General features: G+C 43.9%; 1 protein-coding gene across 2 annotated transcripts; it reads right to left on the bottom strand.

Annotated features, from left to right (window-relative positions):
- Nucleotides 1-2027: 2027 nt before the first annotated feature.
- Nucleotides 2028-25864, bottom strand: gas7a (growth arrest-specific 7a). Of its 2 annotated transcripts, XM_069716069.1 has the most exons (13): nt 25717-25864; nt 22700-22777; nt 20563-20648; nt 18234-18296; nt 13055-13144; nt 11524-11639; nt 9992-10066; nt 9023-9101; nt 8525-8656; nt 7002-7125; nt 5092-5171; nt 4809-4907; nt 2028-3941 (listed from the first exon to the last, which is right to left on the bottom strand). In XM_069716069.1, the coding sequence occupies exons 1-13, from the start codon at nt 25847-25849 to the stop codon at nt 3828-3830; spliced, it is 1269 nt and encodes a 422-aa protein (XP_069572170.1). In that variant the 5' UTR covers nt 25850-25864; the 3' UTR covers nt 2028-3827. The 2 variants fall into 2 exon arrangements, with proteins under 2 accessions (XP_069572170.1, XP_069572171.1); XM_069716070.1 differs by lacking the exons at nt 20563-20648; nt 22700-22777; nt 25717-25864 and having other exon boundaries at nt 18234-18547.
- Between the last annotated feature and the right edge of the window lie 490 nt (nt 25865-26354).

Raw genomic sequence — 26354 nt, 5'->3', positions numbered from 1 at the left:
CTTTGAATGTCAAATTTTTGTGATAGCAGCATGAAACGTTAACGGCAAAATAAACTAGTCCAGCTAAATGTTGGTAACTTAAAAAGTCCCTCTCCTTGCGTTGATTAAACTCTTAAATCTCTGTTCATCAAAATTACATAATTAGAAGTGTGTTCGAAGAAAAAAAACTCCTCTAATGTGTTCAAGTGGCTTATTGTGACTCCACATTATTGCCTTCACTCGATATGCAGCCCCATAATGCTCCCCGCCTCCTGTCGTCATCCGCCCCTCTACTGTGTAGTAAGCCCCGCCCCCAAGTTGATCGGATTGGTTCGAAACATCGTCCAACCATACAGACGTTTTACTTCAGGATACTTTAGCAAAATTTCAGTATTAAAACCTCTGACAGTTTTGGGAAAACCGCATGAATAAATTAGTCGGCCCAACGGCCTCTGACTCAAGTGGATGATTTCATTACATATTTAAATGTATTTAATCAAAATAAAAAAATAAATAAAAAAGAAGCTGGTTATTTTTGCTTCCACCAAACGGTGTAGTTTCTAAATGTTTCGTACATTATTTTGGAAGGTCTTTGAGAGTCGTTAACTTTGTAAAATCGACTCACTCATTCAGTTTTTAAGTGCTCTCCGACCCGCCACTAGCCTTTTTACCGACTCTAATTTACTCTCTCGTATCTGGCAGGGTAGCAAGCGTGTCTTTTCACACTTGGATTCATTCATTACATTGATAGCAAGAAAGTCGGGACGAGAGCTCCTTATGAAGGGAATTAGGCTCAGGTTAACAATCCACCTGGATCAACCAATCCTCTTAGGAGCTGAAGGTCAGATGAGACAAGCAACGTCCTCACTCAAGTGTCCGGTTTGGAGAATATGGGCTTGGCTCAGTGAACAATACGCTGGATTCGCTTGTATACTAATCACAGTCCAACACAAATCCAAGCCTGTTGCCCCTTTTTGGTTTATAATTATAATTATGTCATTCATTTTCTTACCTGAAATTCACGTTATTGCAGCATTACTTCCCCCCCCCCCGAATTTATTTAATCGACCTTTCGTAGCACATAATTCAAATTCTACAAATGTTTTTAGTTTTAAATTGGAGTGTACAAAATGTGTTATGTGGATGGTGTTCGCGTTTTTTTGCAGTCAAAAGAAAGACATAAATAACATTTACGAAAAGCGAATAATTTTCAGCCCCTCCTCACCGTCCGAATAATTCGTATATATTCACGCTTGCTGGCGAGCGAGCTTCTTCTTCCCTCACCGCTCCCACACATCTTATGGTGAGTTTACTGCCACCAACTGTTTGTTGGTGGAATAGCATTTAAGTCTGTTTAGCTTGATTTTTCGTATGTTAAAAACTTTAAAAAGGTAAAAATGTTAAAGTTAAAATTTGTGCGAAATTAGACGATCTGTTATTGGTGACAAAAGTTGTTTCTAATTTCACGTCCACTCGAATATCAACACAATGTGAATGTTAACAAGAAATGGGAATTCACTTGATACCAAACTGTTGCTGCGTTGTGGTGGCTTTCCCTACGCTTTCAACTTTAAATATAGAAATGAAGAGATATTATAAAAAAAAAAAAAAATTTAAACTTCAAATATCAATCCATCAGTGCATAATTCAAATTAAAAATGTTTTTTTTAATAATTTTAAAATTAGTCATTAAACGTTTGTATTGCTGTTTCAATGCCACTTGTGGTACTCCAGTTTCAAGTCTTTAGTAAATGAGAAATTGAAGCAGTATAAAACTTTATTCAGCAGTAGATTCAACTAGAAAACGTGCTCAGATGTTTAGGATTAGCTTCATTGTATAGAAATAAACCTTACAACATTTAACAATATTCAAAATACTATAATAATGGAGGACCGAGTTGGAATTGCTGTTTTTTTTCAAATTTTTTTTAAAGGAAAAATCGTAAATCTTTTCTTAAATTGAACATCCTTCAACTGTAACTGCCCATTTCTGAACCCCCCCCCCCTCCCGCCCCCCCAGTAGAGTTACATAATGACACTGCGTGACATTTAGTTTTCAAAGAGGAGATTTATTTTGTACACCATCTGGACAGAGGTCACCTCTTATCGAACATTCTCAAAACATGGGGAACATCAGATTTAATGCACGCGAATGAAAAGGTTCACCACAGAAGGGCAGTTAACTCAAACCGTTACGCCATCGTGAACTCTCGTCAAGGACATTAAGTTGAAGAACATAATAACTCGTTAACACTTAGTGCACAACATTGACACACTGATAAAACCTCTACAACAGATACGCTATTTAAAAACCTGCTCATGAAGCCGTTTGGGTTTTAAAAGCAAAAGTCTGAATGTACTGCAGTTTTCACCTGATTTTTCTTCATGTAGCACAAATCAAATCATCAGTGTGCTTTTGATAAGGCAGATAAGCATTTCATTTTTTTTTTTTTTTTTTTGTGTGTGCTGGATTAAGATTCGTGTTATTTAATTGGCCTTTTGAGAAACGTCAAAATCCCAAATAAATCCGGGAACAAACAGACCACAACGAAATGTAAAGACAACGACGGACAGACGCACGCACATGTAAACACGGACACGTACCGTACATGCAGCCTCTTGATAACATGTTTTACCTGCTTGATCAATCAAATCTTCTCTTTTTTTTTTTTCATTTGGGGAATTTTGCTTTCTGCTGCATGTCGACCCCTTTTATTTATTTATATATTTTTTTTTAACCGAACACCAAATGTAAAGATATTCTCTGAATATTTACCCCCCCCTAAAAAACAAAAAAACAAAACAAAACATACAACATTGTGCACAAACACACCTTGTCGGGCCCGAACATCCGCCGGACTGTTAAAACATTTGACGGCAAAATACATCTAAGCCAGTATGTACAAATGTACACTGATGCAGAGGACAATATATCAAGGACATTCCAGGTATATAACCGTTAGGCACTAAAAGGTGTTTCAGTGTAACTTGGACCACCTTTTCCCTCCGGACTGATCCAAAATAAGATCCTAGACTAAATCCGATCGACCGCGCGTTGGGAACAAATTCACTTTCCAAAACACTGACTGTTTTTCAAACAATTGAGGTTTCTGGATATTTAACGCTGTACACTTTTTTTTTTTTTTTTTTTTTTGTGTGTGTGTGTGAAAAAGCTCCTAAAATGAATGACAAGATACAGAATACCTTGTGTAAATTCAGTGAACTATACCAAAAACAATCATCGTGGTTCCACAAATTGTGCAGCTCTCCATCTACGGTAAAAGCAACATATTCAAAAACATGCATTTCCACCAAAATACAACCGACCCGGCAAAATATGAAAATATATCATATTCACTCTCGAGATCTCGATATGCTTCAATATCCGTATCTAAAATAAAGGTAATATCAATAATCAGATTTTTAACCTTTTTTTTTGTTATTTTGTTTTTTTGGTTGGTTTACTCAAACTGGAAAAAGTGTTGATTGACTCTAAACTAAACGATTCAAAAGACATCGATTTTTTTTTTTTTTTTTTTTTTTTTAAATAGTGTCAACTCTACAACAGGTAAACAGCAGAATACGTTAAATGGCATTCAATAAGCTAATGCTGATTATGATAGGGTTAAAATTTGGAAGGAACATGCTGGTACTTTGATCCGTGACTGTTTCCTGGACTCGGACTGTGTTACGTGTAGAACCTTTTCCTCCTCGTCATCGCGGTCGGAGGGAGGATGAGCGGACCTCAGAGGTCTGAACCCGATCAGTGTTATCAGAAGAGTTCTGGGACTCTGTGGACGTGTTGTAATACTGAAGACAGGGACGGCTGATCCCAGGTCAGGAAGCTTTCAGATGTCCATGTCCACAGGCCGGATATCGCCCGTGTTGTTCTCTCTCACCCACAGCTCTCGGTCTTTGGCCGGATCCACGTTCTGCAGCAGCTGGTCGACCGGCTCGGCCGTCTGGAGGCACATCAACAGTAATATTTGAACATGAATATTCATTCAGAGTGGGTTGATCGCAAGAGTAGCTGCAGGTGGGACAGACTGGGGAGCTGTGGGCGTGGCAGGAAGGAGGCAGGGCATGGAAAGAAAGACTGGGGACCTCTGGTGGACGGAAGGAGTCACACGGGGAATAAACTGAATTACTGAAAAAGGCAGGAAGACCAAAAACTATGACGCGCATAGAAACAGAAAGAAACGCTAAAAAGACAGAAATCGGCCACGAACAGATTGAATCGACTACAAAGAGAGAGAAAATTGCAACAAACAGGCTGAAAAAAAGCTATGAAGAGACAGAAATATGCCACAAAGGGACTGAATCAACAAAAATAAAACAGAATATGACAAAAGCAACTATGGAAATGGCAATAAAATCACAAAAAAGAGACGAAAAACAACAATAAAGAGACATAAAAGGGCTACAAAAAGGCTAAAATAAGTCAAATGAAACAAGATGACTGAAACGGTTACAAAGAGAGAGAAAACCTGCAACAAAAAGCCCCCAAAAAACATTAAATGGCATAAAAGGCACTGAATCGATCTCATGGAGTCATAAAAAAATCAGCTACAAAGAGGCTGAAACAGCTCAAATGAGACAGGAAACGATCACAGAGACATGAAATGGCTCCGAAGAGACCAAAAAAACAACAGCCAGGAGACAAAATGTCTACAAAGAGAGGCTACAGACGGAAACAGACAAAATCCATCACAAGTAGAAAAAAGAAATCAAAACGAGGAGACGATGAAGTTACGAAAAACAAAAACAACAAAAGGACAAGTGAAACAATGGAAAGGTCTCTTCTCGTGATCAGGAGCGACGACACTCACGCTCTGGTTGAACATGTCGGTTTCGTGCCGCAGGGTCGTGTACTGGCGTAAATGCTGCTGAATCCACTCGATCCGCTCAACCTCCAGCTTCTCCAGCTCCTGCAGAGGAAGACAAAAAAAAAACAAACGTCCGTGAACCTCTTTTGTGTTTCGATGACATTTTAGCTTCACTTCCTCGCTGACTGCGGTTCAAACAGAACGCCTCCGATTTATCTGAATATAATAATAAAAAGTAAATAAAAAACAAAAAACAAAACACAAAGACTTTGTCGCCCTGTCTTACCATGCTGGTGGTGACCATTTCCTCGAACCACTTGGACTGGGTTTGGTTGTAGAGGTCCACGCAGCGCATCAGGTCGTCTCCTGCAGAGTCCAGACAGGAAAATCAGATTCAGAGGACAACAAACAAACGTTACCGCCTGAACTGAGTGGGCATCGTCGTCCCAGACATGTGTAATATGTGCTGCAACCCTGTACACGACCAGCAGAGGGCGCTCGGGAGCCACAGCTCAGTGAGTTTGCAAGCTGCCGCACAGACGCCTGTTTACAGCAAAGTCCAGTTAATTAGCGTTAATAATCGTTCAATTAAAGGTTTCTAACACGCTGTAATGTAGTTATAATGTGATAAAAAGGACATTTTAAAGTTTATTAATGCACAACAATTGTAACTCTAATTTTTGGCATTTATTGTATCTACTTTGACATATGAATTAATAAACACTAATATCTGCTCACAACAACATTTAACTGTAAAATTAGGCTGTAAATACCACTTTTTAATAGTTAAGCATACATCGTAAATATTTCTTTTTGAATGTCCAAATTAGACTCGATCTCTCCGTCCAGTTTTTTTTTTTTTTTACTACAAGCCAAACCCTGCAGGATATTTCAGCTCTTTACATCCTTGAAGAGGAAATATCACAGCGGCTTCTTAAAATTCATGCAGCGCAGGTAGAAGCACGTCAGCGAGTGCAGCGAACCGCGATGACGTCTGGCTCGGCTTCGAGGTCGCAGCGACACAAGGCGTCGTTTAACTGAGCCTCATGAGCGCTATTGATCAGTCCGCTGGACGGTGACTAATCTACTGAGTGGAAAGATTAGTTCCCGCTGAGGGAACAGAGCACAACTGTTGAGGACGATTACAACGAGGCCTTTCTTAATTAAAGTGTCACGTACAAAGGGACTCGGGGAGGATTTTTCCGACTTTTTCTTTTTCTTAAACTGATGAAAGAAAAAAACCCAAATAATTTTCTCAATATAATCACCGTGCAGCCACAGTCTGCAGGATATTTCATTGAACGCTGAAATGTTACATCACCCTGTGTAACTTCAGCCTGCAGGCGGACATGGAGAACTTAAAGGAGAGTTAAAGGTCCCACTTTTTCTGTATTTTATTTGCAATCTTGAGATTTATAAAAATATTTTTAAGTGGTTTTAAGAATCAAAAAACATCTCGGTATAGTTTTACATCTCGCTGAAGCTTCTCTCTAGAACAGACTCCCGTGTCTGATCACTTCATATCAGTGGCCCTCTCTTCTGATTGGCTGACTCTTTTCTGAGTGGCACACTCGCAGGCCAATCACAGCTCTTCTTCCGTCTTGCAGCTCGTTAGCGCCATAACAGTGCTCAGGTGCTATCATGTGACATCGCAGCAAGTTTGTGACATCACAAACTCACACACAACTGCTTTATTTCTCACTTTTTATGCATCGCCTTTAATTTATGCTTTTTCTACATTTATTCATTTATTTGCTGATTTCTGCATTTGTAAATGTATTTTATTCATGTACTTTTGCATTTATTTGTTAATGGATATCTAAATTTATACAACATGGGACCCTTAAGTCTAAATAACTAAATGCAGAAATGAGCAATTGTTCAATTAATTAATTGGAATTATTTCAACATTTCCATACATGAACTTTTATTCAGGCTATTTCTAGATGTGTTGATTTATTTCTGTATTTCTACATTTATTTATGTGTGTATTTCTATATTTCTTTTATATAGTTTTGACAGGAATCCTTAGCTTCCTACTGGTTCGCCCAATTGACCAATCCTGGTTTGAGTCAAGGTTAGGACCGCCCACCTAATTTGCATATACAACATTTTGAATACTTTCTTTATCTTCACTGCAGCTGGGTCAGTCCGCGCGGCCACACTTCGCCGACGCTTTGACCTCTGACCTCTGACCTGCTTGGGTGGATTTCCGCCGGGCCTTCTTTATGTCCTCCTCCGTCTTGTTGCTGAGTTTGATCTCCAGCTGCTGGGTCTTCACCTCCAGATCCTTCTGCCTGTCTGCCAGGGCTTTACGGGCCTGAGACACACACACACACACACACACACACACACACACACACACACACACACACACACACACACACACACACACACATTATAAAAACAATGAGTCATTCATCATAATCCTTAGATTTACTGAACTTGCATCTATTACGAGAGTCATTACAGCCTTTTCATGTCGGTTACTGACATCCGCGCTGTGATCCTGGTCTCATCCTTTAATCTTTTTTTTAATCCATATCATCGAGTCTTTCCTCTTATTCTGCACAGAGGCGCCTCTCCAAGGTCACGCTGTGATAGTGTTTGAAAGATAAACATACCGTATAAAGTACATGTGCCAGCGGAGGCACGTTGTCAACTGAGAAAATCTCTTTCTCCGTGTAAATAACAGCGTTAAGACAGGCAACCATAAATTATTGCGACGGCATCAGGTCGCAGATGCCGAATTGGATTAAACAATAATTCGAGCAGATCTTGTGTATCGCAGGGCGACGACAAAACTAACAAATCTTTTCATTATTAAAACACTCAGCTGTCTGTTTTCTCAGTTAATCGTTCCTTCATCACTTATTCTGCAATGTCAAAAAGGGAATTGAATCGTATTTTAGAAAATGGCACGTTAAACGTGTAATGTTTTCACAAGAAACAGGAAGTGTAGTATTGCCATGGAAACATTTTTTTTTTCTTAGCCTCTATTCGTTTTTCATTTTGGAAAATCAAGTATGCCGAATTAGTTATTACCATTTTCTTGAACTGTACGATTGGATGGACCGACAACGATCACTGAATGACTTTGATACTAATTAAATCTCTAAAAACCTGACGCTTCTCAGGCAAGTTCTGAATGGTGTCCAATTCCCCCCTTAATCACTCTAATGAACATGACCTTTTGGAAGATGGTTGAAGGTCCTGAAACTCACATTAGCATAATTTGCTTACTACAGGTAATAGTTAACAATTTTTCAATTGGCAAAATCTACAGTTGCTGCCTAGAAATGAGAAACATCCTCTGTGGTTTCAAACATTTCTCAGAATTTAAATGGTAAATATTTCCTCCTTTATGAGTTTAATACGTGCCATCTGCTATTAAAATCGCCAAAACATAAACTTCTTGGTAGAAATCCAGGTGCGGAAAGAAATGCAGCTAAAAATGTGAGATTGGCTCGGCTCCTACTTTTGTTTGCCTTTTTCTGTAAGTGGAAACGGAGCAGTCACATACTTGCTGCCGCCCACCACATCGTACCACCGAAGTAGAAGCGAAAGACAAAAACACAAAAAGCACTCATTCATGAAGCGGGTGGGAAGCGAAAAAACGCCGAGCGGCGATGGACCGAGCGGAGGAGTCGTTATGTCATCGCTCTGATGTAAACAAACCGGTCGAGAGTGTCACGTTCCAGATCTCGACTCCGAGTTACCTTCTCCACGCCGGCGTAGCGGCTCGCCAGCTGCTTCCTGAGGTCGGCGATGTGGTGGTCGTACTTCTTCAGGTCCTTCTTGAAGTTGTCACCTCTGAAGGTCAGCAAAGGTTTCTCCACCTCAGAGTGGAGCTGAGCAAAAAAAAACAACAACAAAAATAAGTGTCCTCAAGTATTGATCTCAGTGTCCATCTAAAAAAAAAAAAAAAGAAAATCAGTTTTGGCAAAAATCATCTCTTAATCTCTTGTTCACAGTTTAATTTGCTTATTAGTAGTCTGTAGCAGTTACAATAATATCAAAATAAGTGCCAATAAATGCGACTCGTTGCCGACGCAGCCGTTTTCTTATTCTGCAAAAGTCAGATTCATCGACGTAAACGGAGATTTTTATAACACTTTTAAGCATTTTAGCTTCTCTAAAGATTTTCCTGTCAAATAACAAAATATGAGGCTCCACAAAAAACAACAAAAAAAAAACCCCACAATGTAGATATTGACCTTGTTGGAGAACTTGAGGTGAACTTCGGCCTCGTCGTGGAGACTCTTCTTCAGCTGAGTCCAGGCTTCTCCGAGAGTCCTGACAAAACACCGACGTGAAATACCGTGAGATCGCAAGAAATATAACAAACATAGTTTTCTTTTTTCTTTTTATAATAATTTTGCTCTTTCAGAATAGAAGTATCATCTGAGTTGAAAAGCTGCTCACAAAGAATGAACCGGGCAGAAAAAAAAAAAAAATCACTTATTGTCATGTTAGCATTTTAACGTTAGCAACATTAGCAAATGTGCTCCGAAGGGTTAAACTGGTGTATTTCGGGGGATTATTTGGATTGGTCAAAAAATACTGAAAAATATGCTTTTTAATTTTTTATATATTCTATGTATATGTTTGAGAAGAAGATATTATATTACAGCTTTCATATTTTTTTAGGTATTTAAAAGATAACCCACAACAAGACATTTGGCAAAGTAATCCAGATTGCTTGTCGTCCCTGTTTGCAGGCGTCACTCGAGACTTTTTATGAGTTGTTTAATGTTTCAATGAATTCCTACAAACACACACTTGACTTCTGGTTTAGAGTTTGCTCCAGTTATATTTTCATGAATAAGATAAAGAAATCGTGGGATTTCCAGATCTGGAGCGCAACCAAAGTCCACCGTTCCTCGAGCCAAACCTTTTTATTTTTTTCTCCATTTCCTAGTTTTGAGATCTGCTCAAAGGTTTTCAGTTTTTTTTTCCTCTGACAAGACAAACACGATGTTCGCCGTCGTCTTTGAAAGGAGCATCAAAGGCAAACAGAAGTACGGGAAGTCTATTTTTAAAAACGCGGCTCCGGTGATCACTGAAACGGCTCGTTTTTTTTGTGTTTTTTTTGTAGAAAGGAGAATTTTGAGCTGCTGCTGCACTTCCCCTGATTCATCGTACGGTTTTCTGTATTTTTTTATTTTTTTTTTTACCCCACTCACCCTTCCTCCTGGGCTGCCAGGGTGCTCAGAGACAGCTTGGAGAGGTTCTTGGCATATTCCTCCTCAATCTTTATCCTGAAACACCAAGAAGGAGAAAACCATCAGCTGCCTGGCTCGAGTCGGGACAGAAAACCGTTTCAAGTGAATCAAAAAGAAAGAAAAAAAAAAAGGCTGCTATTTGCTGCAAATGAGATTCAGACATAATTGTGATTAATTCATTCATCTGAGGGAGATTCAACCAGCGTAGCCATGTTTCTGCCCTTTGTAACCCCCCCACCTCCACCGGCCTCACGTTTACCTTCCACATCTGAGTAAATCTGTCACCTAAAGAAGGCCACGAAGGCTCTTTGATTTAGCATTCAGATGTTCGGGGTCTCAAAACGTGCGAGGATATTCGTTTAACTTCCCACGACTCGACGCGGGACGTGAATAGAGCTTTATGTGAGGAAAAAGTGGAGCTGATTATACGGAGAGGCGTGAGATCGGATGCTAAAAAGTTATTCATGGTTGCTTCGGAGCTTCCTGCTCCGGGTTCATTAGGAGGTGCTTTGTTTCCATCTGGAGCTCCTTAATTATTGAATGAATGAACTGAATTGAACTTTCATTCATAAATGGCGCTTTTTTTTTTTTTTTTAAAGGATTTAAATAACAATAAAATAAATCCGTATTTTCTCACGCTCTCCCTTTGAAAAGATATCGTCAACATTTTGATGACTTTATAAAATTTGAGTTATTCTGAGCCTGTAAGTAGCAGAACGTTTCATTTGACAGATTGCAGTTACACCCAAAGTTTTACGTTAACAAGGACAAAAGAACAGAATCTTGTAAATACTGATGGTGATGAGAACTAACGGAGATAACGGCTCTAATCTAAACACTGATAAAGGGCGTCAATTGATTTTTTTTTTCTGCATGTGTTGAATTTAAAAGCAGAAAAACAACAGCTTGATTTTTGTACTTGTGCTGTAGTTTCCTAATTTAATGCCAAATCCCACAAGTAAATCCAAAATCGACACGTGTTAATCTCAAATCTTAAAAAAAAACCTGCCACAAATGTATAGTTTCTTTAAAACTTGCCCTAAATTTGTGGACAGCTGAGTTTTTTTTGTTTTTTTTGCTCAAACAATATAAAATAGAGCATTTATTGCTTTTGTTGGGGACTATTTTTTTTTTATCATTGGATGAATCCATATTTCTATCTTTAGGTTAGTATTCCTGTAGCGGAACGGCGTTTATGAGATTAACTACAAGTCTGTATATTTATAGTGATTAAAAAACAATTTGTACCAGCAACAGGAGCACATCAGGAATTAGATTAGATTTAGTTAAGAGAGGATTTGTTGACAGTAATAGAAAAACAGAATATATTTTCCTTAAAGAGAGGTGGGCGCTGACATAATAACCAACTTCCTGAACCCTCCATGTAAAGTTTTCTCCTGCAGACACTGTATTTTTTTTAACGAGTCAAATAAATCCCGCCGACGACAAACCGCCTTCCTCCGGTGGGCGCCGGAGCCGTTGAAAGCCGTTACCTCTCGTGGATAAACTCGGCCATCTCCTTCTGCATCTGTTTGCCCTTCAGCTGCTTCTGCAGGAGAACCTCGAAGCCCGCCACCGAGGTGGTTCCCTGCGGGTCCTTCTTGTCGGTCTGAGAAAGAAGGAGCACATCGTCGGGTCACGACCGGCGGACCAATCGACGGCCTCGGCTTCACGGACAGAACGTCTTGCGACACCTCTCAGCTGTTTACGTCTGAGAGCGTGTGTGTGTGTGTGTGTGTGTGTGTGTGTGTGTGTGTGTGTGTGTGTGTGTGTGTGTGTGTGTGTGTGTGTGTGTGTGGTGGGAGAGGAGGCGGGGGGAAGGGGGTGGGTGAGAGTGAGTCAGAAAACTGCACGAATGCGTTACTCACTTGCATGTCAAGGAAGGCATGTGTTGGTGTGTCAATCACTGATGGGTGTGTGTGTGTGTGTGTGTGTGTGTGTGTGTGTGTGTGTGTGTGTGTGTGTGTGTGTGTGTGTGTGTGTGTGTGTGTGTGCATGAATGTCAAACAGATTTGGGGCGACGTGCAGCTCTCTCTGGAACGAGGAAAAGAAGATTCGTGTCGCACCGGCAGGCCGACGGACGAACGAAACATACATCACGACGCGACAGCAGGAGAAGAAAAAAACGGGTTCATGTTACGGTTCTTCGATACAAATCTACTTGAGGATGGAAAACGTACGGAAACTGAAAACGACAGGAGTCACCGGGGGAGACGTGGATCGTGAAAACGTCTTCTGTTACACGAGGACGAGAGTGCCGGATCCGTTCACGTGTAAAAGCATATTGAGCGTTTTCGGTAATTCAATTGAAGCGTTTCGCTTTGATCTGCTTTAAATGTTGAAAGATTTGTTCTAAAGGGAAACAAAAGGTTGTTGACGGGAATCTTCTGGAACTGGAAAATCACCGGTTCTTTATTTAAAACAGTTGGTTTGGATCACAAAAAATGACCCACACTTCATGAGATTTAATGGTTCCAGGTCCTCAAATGTGGCAGTTGTAGTAAATTCAGCATCTTTTGCTTTTGGCCTATTGTTCAGACAAAAAGCGAACATGTCATGATGTCCCGCTGATGCTTTATGATCGTAAACCGTATATAAAAGTGGACGTAGCGTCCAGATCTGAAAAATGAGTTGCAAGCGCCTTAAGCTGCAATACCACCGAGGGCCACTAGAAGTCGGCTCCATAAAAACCTCCATAGACTCCCATTCAACTTCTCTCATCAAATACAAGGTCGATACATTACCTCCACATGTTAATATGGTGCTCTTAGCTAAAGTCACTCCTTCTTATTCGTTCTCTGGCCGTGCATCTAAAAGGAATACCGTCATTAATTAGATATTAGGCCTCAAAAAGCAGGTTTCTGGGGGCGTGTCTGCCAGCTCGTCCAAATATGGTCACTTCTTACCCAAAACAGCTGCTGCGGATCACAAAAGATTTGAACGTCTATTTGTCTTGTAGGATTGTAAAAATGAATCCCCGGGGGGACACTTTTGTTTTAGTTCCCGCATCGCAGACGAACTCACCCAGAAGTAGTCGCAGTAGCTCCATTCGTTGGGCTTGAGGAGCTGCTGCTCCGGACCTTCTCCAGGAAGGGGGAACGTCACACAGTTGATCTTGAGAGGGGGGTGAAAAAAAAAAACGACAAAGATGAGGAGCGCGGGCCTCGAAGATGTCGCAATGAGCGAGGTTACGGGCCCTGAGCTTCGGCTGGATCATGCAGATGGGAAGGAAAAAATAAAAAGGTCAGACATGAGTAAATACATGTAGAAGGTGACCCATGAGGCTTCGGGGAAGGACGGGAGAGGGGGGGGGCAGGGAGAGAGACAACACTGCCCACTCAACAACACAAAGAAAGCTTTTTCTTCTGGATCCGTCCAGATCGAACAATTGAACCCGGTGCTCTGGAGAATCTTGCAGCGTCGCAGATAAACACGGCGGCGGCTCGGCCTGAATACAGACTCCACGCTCCACGGCATCTTCAATTCCTCTCTGGGGCTGCAATTATGTAATGTTCACCATCTGTGAGCACCCCCCCCCCTCCACCCCTCCTGGCACGGCGTGATACCCTCTGTGCCATGTCGACCGCCGCTGCACACCACATCGGGCATCCAGACAACGAGGCCGCGTCCGCACAAACACGGCGAAACGCACGCTGACTCACCGTGTTTACAGCACGAGTTCACCGCTGCCGCACGGACGGGAGGAAAAAACATAATCAGGCAACACGATGGAGCAGCTGCCTCTCAGCTGCTTCTTCTCTTTTTTCTTTTTACTCTCACATTTCAAATAAAATGCAGAACGGGGTTTTACCGAACCACTTTAAACACTTTGAGATCAGCCGTGAGCACACGGGACGTCCCGGTTCACCGCCGCTAAGAAACGCTCCGGGGGTTAAATGGTCGTAAGTTGAATTGTCTTTTGACAGGACATCAATCAAAGTGGCGTTTACAGGAAGTCCTTTCATTTTTGATCAATAACTCCAAATTGGTATTTTGGCCGGTAGAGAAAGAGCTCGTCAAGAGCTTTCATTTGATATTTGTCACTTATGGTCGTCGCCCCTCGACACGTTATCACCTTTCAAAACAAAAGGTACAAAAGGGGTTTCACATTAAAAGCATCGAACGGGGAAGAAAAACAGAAATTAAAAAAGCAAAGTCAACGATTGATGTGTGAGTGGTGAGAGGATGAGAAACCTTTACAAACTTCAATGTAAATTATTTCTGCGTCATTTATTCTCTTAATGAAATCAAGTCACATGTTTTGTCCACCTAAAGGCAGCTCTGAAACAAAAAACACTGACCCTCCACTTAATTAATACGGTTGACGTGTCAGCAGACAGTTTAGACTTCCATTAGACATGAAGCGACGTTCATTTGGAGTCACGTTTATTTCCAGCCGACAAATTAAGGTCCAACATTCACCCTTTTTTTTAAATATATATATATATATATATATTTTTTTTTAGCTCCGTGTTTGGTCTCCTCCAACTCTTCAGTAAAATAGGAGGCTCTTCAGCTGCTAAACGCTCCACTCTGTTCACCAGCTGCTTTCTGAATAGAGTCTCCAACTGTGACTGTCTCTCCAAAAACAACACTATGGGTTCTTTCACTTCGTTTGGTCCGAATCCATAACGGCCCGGCGTGAAAGGAACCACAGTCAGGACCCGAAAGGACCAACATAAAGAGGTGGTGTCGTTCCGGGGAAAACTGAACCGTGAACCTTTTCGGATGGTTTACCCTTTCCGACCAATTACAGGAAGTTGAAGCCGCCTATTGTGAATTATTTACCAGTAGAAGAAGAAAAAAGCACGAAGAGAAGTGAAAACGAGCCGATGTGGCGCGTTGGGAAGACGAGGAGACCAAGAAATTAGTTACGATTTGGTTTCGACGACAAAATCAAGTCAGCTTGAGAAAAAGAAAACACGGAAAAATACCAAAAGTTACAACTTCTTTTTTCTGAGAGCGAAATCAGTGCTGCCGGTGGAGCCCGAATAAAAACAGCGTCGTGACGACGGGAACGATTCATTTTTCTCTATCGGCTAAATTTGAAAACCAAAAAAACACGCTGACGTCCAACTGATCGACGTCGAGTACGAACGGGACGCAGCCCGGAGCTGGTGATGATTGACGGGAACGTAGCTTCGTCACGCAAAGTCCTTCGGCAAACGTGAAGCCGAAACCAAACCGGATTAAACGTTTCCAATTTAAGAGAAAACGTGGACGTTGGTGTGAAAACGATGACATCAGCGATATCGAAAGCTGTGGATAATAACTGCTTCATTTACAGGTCAATAAAAGTCCTCCCGTTATATCGTTGGTTTGCAGCACTTGTCTGTGCAAACTATTTGTCATCGCTACGTGTTACGAGGTCATGTTTACAAAAGTCTTGTACAATATACACAGTAGACTAATGAGGGCTTTTGTTTTCACACACACACACACACACACACACACACACACACACACACACACACACACACACACACACACACACACACATTTGCTTTATTAAAAAGTATTCGTGCACCGATGAAGTCCACGTTTGCATCCACCTCCTGCTGTTAAACCGTCACCTACATCGAGCGGACGCTCTCCGCCGACCTCATCGCTCTTCACCTGAACAGCTCCCCGATAAACAACTTCAAACATGACTAATACACTGCCCCCCCCCCCCTCTGTTTTATATAATCGGCCCAAAATAATCCAGAGGAAATGCTAATCTGGCTCGTCGATAAGAGAGAAGCCACAAAGGAGCGGCGCTTTGTTCATTTTCTGCCTCGGAGATCACGCTGATCGTCACGGGCGCCACGTTTTCCATCACGCCGGCTCCGCATCGATCACGACTCGATGTTCTTTGTTTTTTTTAATCCGCCTCTCTCTCTCACGTCCCGCAACAAAATGAGACCATTCATCTAAGAGAGGAGGCCTCGTCCGGCCAGCGCACTTCTGATGGCTGCTCAGTGAGGCGCTACCGTATTAATCCAGATTACCTGTCTTGTGACACAGCGTGTAATAAATCCTTCTGAGGGATGCGAGGGGGCCTCTGGTTCTGGTTCTGGTTCTGGACGTTTGAAGTCCAGCCTGTTGGACTCGGGCGGTGCTGCGATGTTTGAATTCAGCACAAAACAAAGCCTGCGAGCAGCACTACAAACAGCAGAACTGTCGAGTGAATTGGGACGAGGTTATTTTTATTTATTCATCCAGGCTGCAGGCGATGCTTATTTCATGGAGTATTTTTTTTTTACTGTTTATTTATTATCAGTGCTGAATTGAGGAAAAAGAAGAAAAAAAAAACTGACCGAAGAGCGAGCGGCCCGCGAGAGACGCAACCAACTAATGGATTTTCGGCGCTCGAACAAACAAACGTTTTTCCTTTTCCATTTCTGAGCAGCATATTTCAGCGTAAAGGCTGTAGGATGCTCTGCCACTGTTGCTAGGTGACAAATTACTTTTGCTGTAAAAGACCCCCCTCCTCTCCTCCTCCTTTTCCACACACACACACACACACACACACACACACACACACACACACACACACACACACACACACACACACACACACACACACACACACCTTCCCATAACAAAACAATCCCAGACTTCCTCTCCATCAACCACTGTTGCCTTTTCTTTTTTTTCGCTGACCAATCAAAATCTCCCGTCCGAATCCCGCCAACGGAGCCGGATGAGACACCACGCAGCCTAGCAACAAGTCTTGATTTGAAAAAAATAAAAATAAAAAAATAAAAATCTTTGATTGGTCACACGCGGTGAAGGTGAACACAAGGTCTTCCTCCCGTCTGACGCCTCGGCGTCCGCTTCGCCAACAGTCGTGGATATGTGTGCGTCTCCATGACAACTGTGAAAGGGGGTTGTGTAACGCGAGGTGCACCGTGGCGAACAAAAAGACACCTCCGAGCGGGCCGACGTCATCGTCATCACCTGTGGTTTTTTTTTTGTTTTTGTTTGCTGTTGTTGTATTTTATTTTTCTGCAGCAGGAATATTTAATTGATTCCTGCAACATTAAATGTTTCTTTTTTTTTTCTCCCAGAGATGAAGACTTCTCTGCAGACCAGGTCTCCAGTTAAAAAGCATTCCTCTCCTCTGCATGACGACTCAGCGGCCGCTGATGAAGCCAGAGCGGTGAAAGCCTTAAAAAAAAAAAAAAAAAAAAAAGGAAGAAACCATTTTTTTCTTTTTTTCCAAACAGCATGTCTTCAGTGAATCTCTGAATGGCTCCCACTCTTCTCTCCTGTATGGCACTGTTTTCCATTTCAACACCCCATTAATCAGTGCTATTGCCTTTTGTCACCATGGAAACTGGACTTGCTGCGTCTCTCGCAAAGGTCTGCTGAGTGTTTTATTTTATTTATTTTTTTTTTTTTATCACAATAGACCAGACTGATGGCTCCCGTGGCTGAAACAGGTCAAATCACAAAACCACCTCAGTCCCCCCTAACCCCCCTCCCCCTCCCCCACCACCACCACCACTACTACACGGTCGCCGTTATACCTCCCTCCACCGCCGCCTCCGTTATGGACCGAGAAGATTGCGTAACAGCAGCTAGTGTCTGGGCATCTTGAGACAAAGCTACTGTACATTTCCTCCTCCTCCTCCTTCCTTCCTCCCTTCCTTCCTTCCTTCCTTCCGCTACAGAGGAGTCTGCAGCCGGGACGCTACCTCCAGCATCATGTGGAGATGGACTACAGCTTCAACACACCGAGCAACAACTGGGTGACACAAACACACACTGACTCATATCAGCGCCTCACTTTCACTGGAAATCAGGAAAACGTGTAAATTCGTCTCCGAACAGGCGTTAAAAATCAATATGATGGATTCAGGGAGACGGGAATGAGTGCTTGGATGGCTTCTTCATTCAGACTAATGTGGTGTCCAATATGCAGGGAACCCCCCCCCCCCCCACCACACACACACACACACACACACACACACACACACACACACACACACACACACACACACACACACACACACACACACACACACACACACACACACACACACTCTACTCCAGGAGGACCCATGATGCCTTATGAGCTGAACGACAGTGTCAACAGATGGTGGAAGAAGAAGAGGTGGAAAATAAACAACAAAAGAACATCAGATGAGAACTTCTTCACAGACACTCCGGGGATGAAAAGGAGGAAGAGGAGAAAGAAGAGGAGGAAGTTACTCACAGTAGTCTTGGTCTCCTTGACCTCCCTGATCTGCCGCTTGGCCGGCGACAAGGAGCCGGGGGGCTGCGAGGAGAGACAGGAGGGATCATCAAAACTCTCCTCAGTGTCAAAGCTGGCTTCCATCATCGTCCCTCTCTCTCTCTCTCTCTCTCTCTCCTCCTCCTGCTTCTCTATTTCTGGGAAAGCCTCTCGCTCGCTCGCTCTCTCGCTCTCTCTGCGCTCTCCTCGCGCTTTCCCTCCTCCACGCAACCGAGGCTGCCTTCAGTCTCGCAGGCTACAGAGCGAGTGGAGAGAGGAGTCTCGTTGCAGGAGGAGAGGGGAGGGGGGGGGGAGGGGAGGGGAGAGGAGAGGAGAGGAGAGGAGAGGAAGGGTGTGGGGGGGTGGGGCGAGGAGGAAAAGGAGGGATCGGTGGCGGCTGTAGAAGCGTGACGGAGTCTAGCCCTCCGGTTAAACTGCTGCCACATGAGTTTTTTAAGGTTGGAGGCTGCTGCCCCCCCCCCCCCCCACACACACACACACACACTCCCATCACCACCATCACCTTCACCCACCTCCTCATCCTCATCCACCCAGAGAGAGAGAGAGAGAGAAAGGGGAAGACCACTGAGGCGGTTCATGGATGAAGACGCCAGAGCACAAAGAAAGAAAAAGACAGAAGAAGAGGAGGAAGAGGAGGAAGAGGAGGAAGCAGGAGAGGGGGCTGGGGGGGTATTTACATTATCCCTGCCACACCTCCCTTTCCAGCCTGATAGTGAGGGAGGAGCAGCGGTGGTGGTGTATGGATGGAAATGGCTGAATGATGATCTTTTAAAAGACTAATTACAATTGGGACTGATGTTGGAAGGGGAGGAGGAGGGAGGGGGGTGAGGCAGGGAGCCAATCAGACGCAGCCTTTTGTCATCGTGGGTTTGGGAGTAAGCTGCATGCACATTTAAAATAAGGGTTAATAAAAAAAAAAAAAAAAAAACATGCACCGAGGAGGCAGATTCAGCTGAAATATTGGAGCGTGTTTTGCAGCCACGCGGTCGTCACACGCTACACGCTTCACCCCCCCCCCCCACACCCACCCCACCACCAGGCGTCAAAAACACGGAGCGGCCACGCGTGATCGCTGCAGCGCTCACACCTACTCACAACGATCCACCTGGTTTCCCGAACAAACACCGACGCATCGCCTCCGCCGACGGAGCACGACGACCACGCTTCTCCTCACCTTCGCTGTGCAGAACATGGCGGCGGCCAGCCTCCGACCGGTCCACAAGCCCGGTTTTTGGGAGATCCGCAGGCCCCCCCCCGGCTTGAGCTCTGATTTGTTTTGGCTGGGGTCCTTTTCTGACAAACTCTGACACCCACGTGGAGTCCAAAATCTCAGCCGCCCATATGGCCCGACCGCCGGTCCATCGATGAGCAGTCCATCGTGCGATCGTGACACGGTGTGCCCTCATCTGACAATTAGTCACGTGGTTTGGCATGCAGTCGGTCGTTGGCCCCGGTTCACGGGACCGGCGGGAGCGGCCCTGCTTTCAGCGGAAACACTGCGAACCGAGAACCTTTACAGGTGCCGGAGGAAGAAATGAGGCTTCGATGAGAGACCGACTGAGACCGAGGAGGTCCGACAACGATTCTTTCAAATTATAGTTCAAGCTCTGAGCGTCGTGACGTCGTCAGATTGTTTGTCGTTATCATCAAACTGTATAAAAGTGGACGTAGCATCTGAAAAGTGACGCCAATGCAGAAGGGCCTTAAAGTGCAATACCACCGAGGGCCACTAGAGGTCGGCTCCAAAAAGCCTCCGACTCCATAGACTCCCATTCAACTTCTTCCATGAAGTACAAAGTCAATAAAAAAAATGTCCACCTGTCATCACGTTGTAAAGGTTCCTTCCTTCTTATCAATATTCTGGCGGTCCTTCGTAAAAATAATCTCCAAAATCAAGACAGCGACGACCAAAATGATGAACTCGAGGCTTCAGAATGGAGCACAGAAAGAGTGGGTGAAGTCACCGCCTGGTTTGTTATCCCAAAATCTTTTTTTTTTTTTTGCAACGAATCCCAAACATGAGCCCCAAGACGACTTCTATATATTTCCGCTCAAACTAAAAAAAGTCCGCTTCTAGCTGTGAGGAAATTATGTTGTAGAGAATCAGGTGATGTTGTCGTTGTGGAAGGAGTCCGAGCAGAGAGGAGGTCAGGGTGGACGGACGGGTCAACGAAACATCGTACAGAAAAACGCGAGAGTTTCGGTTTATGAGCACGGACGAACAGCATATTTAGTTGATTCCGAAAAAAACCAAAGACCTGAACGTCATTGCGTTCCTCTTTCGGCTCACCTTTTTGTACGCAAGAGGTTTCCCCAGAGAAACGTCAGCGGTCTCTGAGGGCTGGCCGGTCTTCGTACCGCTGAGGTGTCTGTTGGCTGAAGAGAGAAAAATGAACCACACCTTAATGACGAAACAGACACCTGGAATCGTAGACATTTAAGCGATAACTCATTTACGCCTTTTTGAATTATTTCCCTTTTCATTCAGTTCAGTTTCGGATGAAAAGATCTTCACTTTATCCCTACAAAGTCCGTAAAACCGTTGAAATAAGACAATTTCATCCGAACAAATTCCAGTTTAAAAAAACGGCACCCACTCTAAAAACGGCACGAAAAATTCTGTTCGATGGTAAAATCTGCTAAATGTACTTTCTTAAAACGAGCATTAAACTAGCGCTAAAAACATTATTGAACCCTAAAACTAGCAACATCTTTTGGTCTTAAGCATTTTTTAGCTCCACGTCAGCAACAAATTGCCACAAATTCGAATTAAAGATGTTGATGTCAGACTTGGACTGAAAAAATTGGGCTGAATTACCTTTGAGAGCATTTAAACAAGATTATTTACCTTTTTTTTTTAAACGTCATGAATTTCCTTTTTTTGCTTCATTAATTTGTTTATATCATATTTTTGGACGTTTTGTAACGTGCGGACTTCAGGAGGATGAGCGTCCGGGGATCGAACCGAGCACAAAATTGTGTTTTCAGGTTTTGTATTTCTTCCCCTCAGATCCACGTACGAGTGCATATTAAGAGCTGTTATGAAGAAGCCGGGCCCCTCGGGGGGGTTTCACAGCTCCGTAGTAACGTCCCCGGTTTCATCCTACGCGCCCGTAATGTTTCTTCATGGCCGGTGATTCACGAGCTGTCGGCTCGCTGCATATCAGCGCGGCCCGTCTCCGAGCTGAAGGTAAAACACGTGAGGCCCGAGGCCACGCGTCCCAGCCGGGGACGCTGGTCGGAGCCGGACGCCTCCGGCTACTCCAAAAATAGACGGTGGTCACTTTGCATAAAACGGAGGGGGAAGAGGGCGGGGGGATGAATCTACGACCCTTGTTGACCTCCGGTCGGTGACCACTACAACTGAGCTCTGACACACGCGGTTAGTCATTTGAGAGAAAACTGAAACAGGAGATTTTTTTTTGCATGAAGTTAAAACCAGCAGCCGATTAGCTTGACTTAGTTTAGTTTAGTTTATTTTAGCTTAGTTGAGCACAAAGACCAGAAGCCGGAGGAAACAGCTAACCTGATTGACCTACCGTCAAAGCTAATAAGCCCAATAATCAAACGTATTTTTGTCTTGTTTGTTTAATTGGCGCAAAAACAAGCGTAAAAAAGAACAATTTTATCAATAAGATCGCAAACCTAAATGTTTTGTGTATCTGTGGTGTTCAGAAACCTCGAGTCTCATCTCCTTCCCTTCAGACGCTGCTCCAATCTCTGCAATTCTCTTTCCTTTCAAAGCAGGTCACATCACCCACCGACTTCCTGTCCGGGGGACGGGGGGGGGACGGGTGGACGGAGAGGACGGGGGGGGTGTCGAAGGCCGAGGCCTTTCCTTAAACTTCTTTGTCTCTCTCCGAGGAGGAGGATCACACTTGTCTGGTTAATCGGCGACAAAACTCCCCCGCAGCTGACGGCCTTCCCCCGCTCCTCCCTCCTCTCGGTGTGTTCGGGCCACACGCCAGCAGAAAGAAGAAAACCATCTGCTATCTGGCTCACATGTCGTTAGCGAGGACGCTGGCAGCGATGAAACGTAATCAGCCGCTCATTAAGAACGAGGAGGATTTCCTGCGAGGAGAGCGAAACCGGAGCTCCACGATAATGCAGCAGAAACGCACGCTTACACGAGGGATTCCTGGGAGGGTTTCTGTTTCTGGGGTTGAGAAGAAACGGAGAATGAGGTGTGTCAAACTCAGCTGGAGGATCGTGGTCTTAGAATAACGAGCAGATCAGAAGTGATGATGAGCGATGGCCAAAAGGCCCAATCTGTCCGACGGGATAAACGATGAAAAATGAAGCCACGACGTGCGTAAATTATATTTATCATCAGCTCTCCATCCCATTTTTTTTTGTTTTCCCGCCTCTACTTTCCCCTTTTTGTGCTGTTGTTTTTGTGGCCTTCAGATATCGCGAACCAGTTGTACCATATGGCGAGGAGTTGTGCGGTGCCAGCGGTCTCTGCGGGGCCTCAGCTGACTGGGAGGGGCGTCGCCATGTCGTTTCTGCAGGAAACCAAACAAACAACAGGAAGGATGAGGGCGGAAATAAAGAGGAAGAAAACTGTGGCACAGTTCATGACATTTTTGTTTTTTCTTGTTATTTATATGTTTTTTCTTTTTATGACTCCCGTCTCTGGACTGAACTTTACCCAAAACATTCCTGTTTTGGGGGGGGGGTGAAACTTTTGGGAGGTAAAAAAAAATTGCCTTTCAGGATCGTTTTCAACTTCCTTCCTGTATTTTAGCTGTCAATCACAGGCAGGTTGTCACGAATCATTCCACCCAGCGGAGCGGAGAAGTCCTTTACGCCGCGGTGACTGCGGGTGAATCGGTGTTGGTCCGCGGGTCCTTATGTGCGATCAAGCTGCTTCTTACGAGCGAGGATCAGCAGAAACATTTGGCAGCGCCGCGACTGCGGTGGCAGCAAATCAACGCGCAAATGTCCAAATGTGTGAACGGAGGCAGACAGTCAAAAACCTTGGAAGTCTGTTTATCCTGAGTCAAAAAAATATAACCGTGATGTCCATCATTTATTTTATTTTTTTTCTGCAGCCTTTTCATTATGATATCCAATTTTACAGCCACTAATCTCCCCAATAGATGTAACTGTCTTCATAGTAGATGTCATAATGTAGGCCGGACCAGCATCTCAGTCTTAGTTTACATTTTCCCCAGAACAATATCTTTTTTCTTCGTTTAACTGCCGAAAATTAGGTAACATTCAATAATTAATTTGCGCAACAGACATACTCAATACTTATATAAATCTCTATGTATCATTACCATAACTATGGAAACATATCTAGTTATTTTTTTTATCATCTTCATCATGTTGAAGAGGAGAGGCCCGAGTACGGAGCCTTGGGGAACTCCGCAAAAGTAGCCAACGTTTTGTGTCTCTTCCTATTTGTTTCTTCGGTGTTTTATTTATCCGTTGACATCTATCGGCTCAAAGAGGACGCGCAGCTGCGTGAACGCTCGCTACTCGTCCACATCGTCAACTTTCCCATCATCGCCAGAACAACTCTCAACCGGGAGACGGGAGGTTCTGAAATGGAAAACGCAGCATAAGGTCGGCGTGCAATTCGTTAAAATTAAAAAAAATGTTGAGTGTTGGTTGGTCACAGGCGACAAAAACAGCGTTCTCCAGATGTTTTGTATGCTTCGCTCCGTCTGTGTGCTGACATCAGAAAATACATTTTTGAAGTCCGTTATGTTGACGGTTTAACTGGAAAGCCTGAACGAACGATCACTCCGGCCGCTGAAAGGCTTTAATAGTTTTGGCGGGTTTGTGGTCGTTTTTTCTCGGTGGGACAGAAAACGTCGTTCGGCTGGCGGGCAGGTTTTTTATCAGCTGCCTTCAGGCTGGTCGTAAATTGTTTCTTGTCTGAACTGAATCGGCTGCTTCTTTTTCTGCTAACAACACCAACTGTCGTTATGCAACTGTCATGTTTCTGTTTAAGTAAATCTTTCTCTCATCGTTCCCAAACATCCCGACTGTCACATTCGCAGCTCCAGACGGGAATTAATTGGAAAGATTTCATCTGATCCTCCTTCAGCGCGTCGCGTCTATTAAGTGACACAGACGGAAAACAACAAGCAGCTTTCTAATAACCACAGTAATGCTCATTGGCAACTCTACAAAACACACACACACACACACACACACACACACACACACACACACACACACACACACACACACACACACACACACACACACACACACATCTCCAACTTTTTGAAGCTCCAAATTCAGACATGAAACAACAGCAAACTCGAACAAACAAACAACAAAAAAGCGACTGCTGCAGCGGCATATGGCTTGTGAATGTAAAAATAGCTTTTGGGTGATTTTTTTTTTCCTGCTCGGTGTGTGTATGTGTGATAGTGTGATAGTGTGTGTGTGATAGTGTGTGTGTGTGTGTGCGTGCTATGAGCCAAAGTGCAATCACTGCCAGAGCTGTTGTTGATGATGCAGCCTCAGTGTGTCCCCGTGGGAGCCCGTCCTGTCCCTTTGGTTTCCCTCCCAAATGAGGTGTAAAAAACACACACACACACACACACACACACACACACACACACACACACACACACACACACACACACACACACACACACACACACACACCGAAGCAGATGTTCGCGAAAGGTCGCCTGCCGCCGAGCCTCTGCGTTAGCACGCCTCTCCTTCGGTCTCTCGTTACAGAGCAGCGTATTAGAGCAGAAGACAAACAGCAACAGAAAACATCCGTCCACCGCTGAGGTGCCGGCTGCTGCCGCCGCCGCACATTTAAATATAATCTGATTAAAACGGATCAAATCTGCAGGCGCGTCTCCGCATGGACGGACTGCTGAACCACGATGATGGGGAGGAATAACAATGAGTCCTCGTAGTGTGGAAGGCAGCGAGAGCCGAGCGCTGCGATATTTAAGCCGAACCACGTCCGCCGAAATCAACCGCTCGAAGGGAAAACCGATGGAATCCGATTGTTCGAAATCGATTTCCCAGCGTGCGGCGTTAAAAGAACAAGTTAAGTTCGACCTCATGCGGGACCCAGAGACGACCTGCTGCTCCGGCGTGTTACGTCAAGATCCGTCGTGATGATCATTTCTGTGTTTGTTTTTAGTTACACTTGGAAAATCAAACGTTTGAAAGGATTAGTGTAAAAAAAAAAAAAAAAAAAAAAAAAAGGTTTTGTTGGGAAGCTGCAGGGAACTCGCACTTTTGTTTCATCAAACTGCTCGACCGTGTGATCCACGGCCGCCTCGTTGCCTCTCGTTTCACAGACTATATAAAACTGCACGTCGCTTCCGGGTCTGACGGGTGAGACCAGTACAGAAGCGCCGGTAAGTGCAATACCACCAGCGGCCACTAGGTCAGGCTCTCTTGTTTTCCAGGTGTGTGTGTGTGTGTGTGAGGGGGGGGGGGGCTCTTTTACCTTTACTGGAGCTGTTGACGTAGTACCAAAGTCCCTCGGGTGACGTGTAGCTCCTCCATCCGGGGGGAAGAGGGCGCCTGTCAGTCTCCTCTCGGGGCGCCGCTGTCTCCTGCCACCATGAACAAACACCCATTTTTTTTTTACCAGCACATTAATGTCTCCTGGTGTTTCTGCAGTAAAATATTACAACAGATTATTCAATATTGGGTTGTAAAACCTTCAGGCAACACGGCAGCCCTGAAATCAATAGCATCATGTCTGAGCTTTAGCTGTATCTCCGGCTACCTTATTGCGTAATCAACAGTTGTCTCTTTTTTTTGGGCCTCGGAGGTTTGCCAGAAGTACAGATGGATTAATCCAGAACACACGCATCCATAAATGAAGAAGCTGCAGCTCCTACAAGTTTGTCATTATAATAATATGTCTGTTAACCGTTGGGGATCCTGAAGGCTGTGATAATGGATAGCTGAATTAGTAGCATAGGAACTACAACAAAAAAAAGTCTATAATGTGATGCATTATGATGCAGCTGCTTCATTAAAGTTTATGTGGAGCTGCAACATTTCCACATTAAATGTAAATAGAAGTAAATCACCAATATTCCACCTGAACAGCACTTCTCACTTTTCTAGATAATG

The sequence above is a fragment of the Brachyistius frenatus genome, unplaced genomic scaffold (genome assembly GCF_029030835.1).
Source record: "Brachyistius frenatus isolate BFR_SWC_R1_liver_20210118 unplaced genomic scaffold, ASM2903083v1 Contig_151, whole genome shotgun sequence".
Lineage (NCBI taxonomy): Eukaryota > Metazoa > Chordata > Actinopteri > Embiotocidae > Brachyistius > Brachyistius frenatus.
Note: the sequence above shows the minus strand (reverse complement) of the source record. Positions and strands in the feature narration are given on the sequence as shown.

What these genes read in the sequence shown, in the direction of transcription:
- gas7a (XM_069716069.1), bottom strand. Translation starts at nt 25,849, where the DNA reads ATGGGTGTTTGTTCATGGTGGCAGGAGACAGCGGCGCCCCGAGAGGAG. An exon ending in AACCTCTTGCGTACAAAAAG is followed by an intron (nt 18,297 to 20,562) that starts GTGAGCCGAAAG and finishes CTCTCCTCGCAG; the next exon opens with CCCCCCGGCTCCTTGTCGCC. An exon ending in ACCTCAAGTTCTCCAACAAG is followed by an intron (nt 8,657 to 9,022) that starts GTCAATATCTAC and finishes TTTTTTGCTCAG; the next exon opens with CTCCACTCTGAGGTGGAGAA.